Below are 6,000 nucleotides of genomic sequence, written 5' to 3'. Positions count from 1 at the left end.
CCACTGGGAATCTCTGATCTGTGATGTCCAGGTACTGACCATCACAGTACAAGGTATGATTATTGGTAAGATGTCATAGCTGCAGAGCATTACGAGGAAGCAGGCTCGGCCACACTAAAAGACATTACACCACTCTCCAATGCTTCAGCAATGTGAGAAATGGCAATATTTTTTTTTCTGCAAACCGCAAATCAAATCTCGAAGTGGTCGCATTCACGTGAAACTGCAAATTTTAGGAAATTTGATTTCTACGTGATCCTCCGCGGATTGATCCACTCATCTCTACTAAAAGGGCTTGTCCCCTGTGGAGCACCTCCTTTCTATATGCTTCCTAGCAGCTACATACAAAGAAATGTGGAGGCTACATAACAGATGTCAAAATTATGGCTCCCAGATGACATTAAACAATCCATTGGTTTTACACATCGCGTCATGGGAGTCCTTTGTGGATGACAGAGGCCCCCTGTCCAACCACTTGGATGCCCTGGTCATTGCTACGATTAGAGCTAGCGCCAGTTGCAACACTTGTTGCTGGGCGCCATAAAAATCCTTAAAAGACGTTGTGTCTTGAAAAAAAAGGCAAAGGACTCAATGACCAGAAAAGGTGAAAAAAAGTCTAGAAAAACACACTGTAATGCGTCTAATATGTTCCGATTAACATCTGACTTACGCATTTATTCCTAAAATAAAGGCAGGAAAAAACACTGTAAAAAACTGTAACCTTTTTCCGAAAAATGCAAAGTGTGAAACCCCCCCACCCCCAAAGTGTCCCAGGCACGGAACCCCCTCCATGAAATCTATAATGCCCATACATCTTGTGAAACCGTCAGTAATAATCCCAAGTTCCCATTATTGTGGCATCTCACAATGATCAGATGCGACCAACTGAAACCCTCTGGAATCATTAGGGAAATTTACTGGCCGTGTTGTCCTTGTGTTATTGATTATTGATGGAATCGTGTTAATGTGATGTTTTTGGCGCGATAACAAGTTCTGAGCAATAATTTACAGTGAGCTGTTTATGGATTTGGAGGTTTTATGATAAAGGGCGAACGGAGTTTACTTGCATTGTTATAATGGATCATTTAATTTATGGGCTGTTCGCTTTTTTTTTCCTATAGAAAATCTGACTGTTCTTTATTGGTTGTAGTGAACCTCTTTATGGTAATGGGATGGCTTGCTTTACTCTATGCTCCAACCTGCGATGGGTTAAAGGGGGGTAAATTCTAGAGACTCTGATGCAATGTATTTAGCACCTTTGTCCTAGCAGCAAACAAACAACAGGGATACATTGTACACAGGTGGGATTCCAAATCCTGCATGGTTGTCTCAGGGTGACAATGAACTTGGACATCTCCTGTCTCCTGCAGCTGTGATCACTCACTTGCATGTGCCAGGCAAGAGATAACAGTGAGAGCAGTGGGTCTGGTGTAACCCCCAAACTGCCAAATCCGAAGCCCCCAATCCAGCTGCCGGAGACAAGATTCCTGCTGTGCAAAGGGTTAAGCCCAACAGCTGTAAACTGCAGCTCTCTCTCAGTTCACTATGTCACTGTCCACCAATACAGAAGCTGTAATGTGAATTTGGATCCCTCCCTCCCCCTCAGTCCCTCTCTTCTAAAATGAGAATAGTTGGGGAGGGGTGGGTGACTGACTGGGGAGGGAGGGGGATTGCTGAAAGTATATGGAAGAAACACAAGTCTGGGTAGCAAGAGCCTCACATTTAGCAAAGAGCTTCCGATTTTCTGCTATCAGATTGGATTAAGAGATCTTGGCTGGAGCCAGGTTCCCCAGTGACAGAGGATAGAGCTGGAGGAGGCTTTCTTTTTTTTTTTTTCCCTGCCTGAGGATTTGTTGAGTTGCATTAGGTCTGACCGGTGCTCAGAGAACCTCCTCAGTGGTGGTGGTGGCAGCGCTGGAGATGTGGTGCTGGTGGGATGTCAGCAGAGGACCATGGTCTGCACGGGTTCTCCTGCCTTTACTACTCACTTGTTGCCTGGTTCCTGCCTCCAGCCAGATCCGCTACACGGTCCCAGAGGAGCTGGACCATGGGGCTTTTGTTGGGAACATCGCTGAGGACCTGGGTTTGGATGTCTCCAAGCTGTCATCTAGGCGCTTCAGGATCGTGTCTGGAAGCAACAAGCAGCATTTGGAGGTGAATCTGGAGAACGGGATTCTGTTTGTCAACGAGAAGATAGACAGAGAAGAAGTTTGTGAGTTCCAGCCGGTGTGTTCCTTGCACTTGCAGGTGGTGATGGAGAACCCCCTGGAGCTCTACAGGGTAGAGGTGGAGATTTTGGATATCAATGACAATGCGCCCAGCTTTCCATGGCATGATTATGTGCTGGAGGTGACCGAGTCTGCAGCTCCAGGTGCCCGCTTCCCTCTGGAGAGTGCCCAGGACCCCGATGTGGGCACCAACTCCCTGCGCACCTACAAGCTCAGCCCTAACGGGTTCTTCTCCTTGGAGGTGCAGAGCAGGAGCGACGGGAGCAAATTCGCCGAGCTGCTTCTGGAGAGACCCTTGGACAGGGAGCAGCAGAAGACTCACCGCGTCCTGCTGACAGCCATGGATGGCGGGGTACCGGAGCGATCGGGCACGGCTCTGATCATAGTCAGTGTTCTGGATGCCAATGACAACGTGCCCACCTTCGATCAGACGTTTTACCGGGTCAGCCTGCAGGAAAATGTCCCCCGGGGAACCCTTGTGATCAAGCTAAATGCAACCGACTTGGACGAGGGCACCAACGGGGAGATCGAGTACTCTTTCAGCGGACATGCACCCCAGAAGGTAAGGGACCTTTTCATGGTGGAACCCCGCAGCGGCAACGTGAGGGTTAAAGGGATCCTGGACTATGAAAAGTCCAATCTGTACGAGCTGTACATTCAAGCCAAGGACAGGGGTCCCTCCGCGGTGGCCGTGCACTGCCGGGTGCTGGTCAACCTGCTGGATGTCAATGACAATGCTCCAGAAGTCATCCTCACCTCGGTGTCCACACCTGTCATGGAGGATGCCCCTCCAGGGACTGTCATTGCTGTCATCAGTGTCATGGATCGGGACTCTGGGGACAACGGGGATGTCAACTGTGATATCCCCAAAAATGTCCCCTTCCAACTGCACTCATCCTACAAAAACTACTACACCCTGGTGACCACCGAGGTCCTGGACAGGGAGTCAGTGTCCGAGTACAACATCACCATCAGTGCCAGGGACTTTGGTTCTCCACCTCTGATGACCAAGAAGGTGATCAATGTCCAAGTGACGGACATCAATGACAACATTCCCACCTTTGTGCAGCCTTCATACACTGTGTATGTGATAGAGAATAACCCTCCGGGGGCTTCCATCTGCTCAGTGACTGCCCTGGACCCTGACTCTAACCAGAATGCCTACTTGTCCTACTCCATCGTGGAGGGTCAGATCCAGGGCATGCCAGTGTCCACCTATGTGTCCATCAACTCAGACAGTGGGAACATCTACGCCTTGCGCTCCTTTGACTATGAGCAGATCAGGAACTTCCAGATCCGAGTACAAGCTCAAGATGCTGGCTTCCCTCCACTAAGTAGTAACGTGACTATCAATGTCTTCATCCTGGACCAGAATGATAATGTGCCTGTCATTGTCTCCCCCCTACCCAAGAACGGCTCTGTGGCTACAGAGATTCTCCCAAGGTATGCAGACCCTGGCTACTTGGTGGGCAAAATCTCAGCCATGGATGCAGACTCTGGCCAGAACTCTCGCCTTTCCTATCAGATACTGCAAGCTACTGATTCCACCTTATTCAGCATAGCCCTATATACAGGGGAGCTGAGGACCATACGAGCTCTGGGAGACAAGGATGCTACAAGGCACAGACTCTTGATCCAAGTCAGAGACAATGGTCAACCTTCCCTGTCCACCTCCGTCTCAATAGTGTTGACTGTGGTGGACAACATCCCTGAGACCCCATCAGAACTGAATGACGTGCCTTTAAATTCAGACCACCCTTCCACCAGCTCCTCTCTAACTCTCTATTTAATAGTGTCCCTTGGCTCTGTGTCCTTCACCTTCCTGGTGGCTATAATTGTCCTCACAATCATTAAATGTCACAAAGACAGACTGTCTCTGCAGGATTACAAGTGCTTCTCCATGCCCACCTGTTGCTGTTGCATGAGGGCTGCATCCTCAGGAGATGTGTTCAAGAATTCTAACATCAATCTGCAAATCTCTTCTGGAAATAAAGTGCAAACCAACTGCATGGAGTCCTCGGGGAGCGGTCCCCAAAACTACTGTTATAAAGTGTGCCTGACCCCAGAGTCCGCCAAGAGTGACTTCATGTTCCTAAAACCCTATAATTCAACAACCACACAAAACAATGAGAAAATCCCAGAAAAGACAGTTCCAGGAAAAGGTGGACAGAACCCCCCAGCTGTAAACAATGCAATCAATGAGGTAAATCACAGGTTAAATTGGAAATCTGCTCTGCTTTCTCCATGGTCCAGGTTCAGTAGATCCTAGGAGACTTGAGCTCTTAAGGAACAGTACACCTAAAGTCTGATGTGTAGGTTGCACAGGGGTTCAAGAAATAAGGGGGCCCACTTCTACCTCCAAAGCAGGTGGAATTGTGCATAATGATGAGATGTTGTACTACAATTGGTCCATATATTGTTCTTGCACAGGGACCCTCTTCTGTCTCTGTCTGCTACTGGGTGAATACATGCCACCAATTAGATTTGGGGAGGCAGTCTGTAGAGTTGTTGAGTGGGATTACTGATAGGAAGTCTACAATTTCCTCTGCCCACCTGAGCCCCTCTTTACCTCCCCTACCCCCAGATCTGATATGTGTATTATTAGGAGCTCTCCTGGTGTCCTCCTGTGCTATTACAAACAGCACACTTTAGGTTTAGGATTCCATTGTGTTGCAGTGAGCAAAGAGTTACTAGCAGGCTAGACATCAACAGCAATGAAAACCCCCTTAACTCTCTATAGCTAACATGCTGGTGAATTAATCACCTGCATGGAAGGAAAATCTCCAGTGGATGCTTTTTTACTTAATGTAACTGCTGGAAATAATGATTTCATTAAACAGCTCCAGCCACTGTGTGCTTTATTAGGAGCAGTAAAATCCGAGTATTCACTGTGGAAGAGCATGCAGCACCCTGCTCATGTATTCCTCCTGCGCCTCCAAGGGCATCCATGGAACATCTTCTCCGTGTCCCCGGTTTCATCCTGAGTGGGTAATTTATGTCTTACAATTATTCTGTTCTAACTCCAAGGGCGTCCTTCAGGGTGGACCGAATGGATCTTTTCGATGGCTGTGTTGTCATTGCTTTACGTGTGACACATGAAATCAGTGTCTGAGAGCCCATAAATCCCCCCTGCTCCACCAACAGTGCATTATGTGCCATGCTGGGGGGCCTGGTGCACCATTATTATGCAGAGCGCCAGGGTTGGGGGGACACAGGTCTGTCTTATACAAACACTCTCAAGATTAACAAAGCGCCGGTGCCTGCTGCTGATGGGAAGAAATGCATTGTACTGGGTGTTCAGAAATCAAAAGCTTAGCGGGGCCATTGTGCTCCAAGGTTACTGTGTCAGGCACACGCACAGCCCATACATGTGTGCGTCAGGAGAGGCCGCTATGTGTGTAGGAACTCATTTATACAGTTATTGTATGTTTATAGTTATTTCATAATGCTTATAAATGTATTTATAATTCCAAGATATTCACATACATACACACATACATACAGTACACACACCACACACAAACATATTGTAAACACCACACACTGTACACATTGCACATAGACACACACATACGGTACACACACTCTACACACACCACACACACAGTACACACACACTCTACACACATGCACACAGCCCACACACACTCTACACACAGTCCACACACTCTACACACACACACACGCCCACAGTCCACACACTCTACACACATGCACACAGTCCACACACACTCTACACATACGCACACAGTTCACACAATCTCTACACACA

The 6,000-nt window shown here is 48.0% G+C and overlaps 1 protein-coding gene across 2 annotated transcripts in view; it reads left to right on the top strand.

The window, feature by feature from the left end:
• Positions 1 to 1,667: 1,667 nt before the first annotated feature.
• The window catches only part of LOC141083682 (protocadherin-10-like), a 176,121-nt gene continuing 171,788 nt past the window's right edge, over positions 1,668 to 6,000 (top strand). Inside the window, exon 1 of one of the 2 annotated variants that reach the window (XM_073568070.1) lies at positions 1,668 to 4,431. In XM_073568070.1, the coding sequence (XP_073424171.1) occupies positions 1,921 to 4,431 (2,511 nt within the window). In that variant the 5' untranslated portion in view covers positions 1,668 to 1,920. The remainder of the gene's footprint in view (positions 4,432 to 6,000) is intronic. The other variant, XM_073568071.1, reaches the window with a different exon arrangement.

Source organism: Dendrobates tinctorius, unplaced genomic scaffold (assembly GCF_039654945.1).
Source record: "Dendrobates tinctorius isolate UK_male_01 unplaced genomic scaffold, ASM3965494v1 ptg000020l, whole genome shotgun sequence".
NCBI classification, from domain to species: Eukaryota; Metazoa; Chordata; class Amphibia; order Anura; family Dendrobatidae; genus Dendrobates; species Dendrobates tinctorius.
The sequence above is the reverse complement of the archived record's forward strand: the minus strand, read 5'-3'. Positions and strand labels throughout refer to the sequence as shown.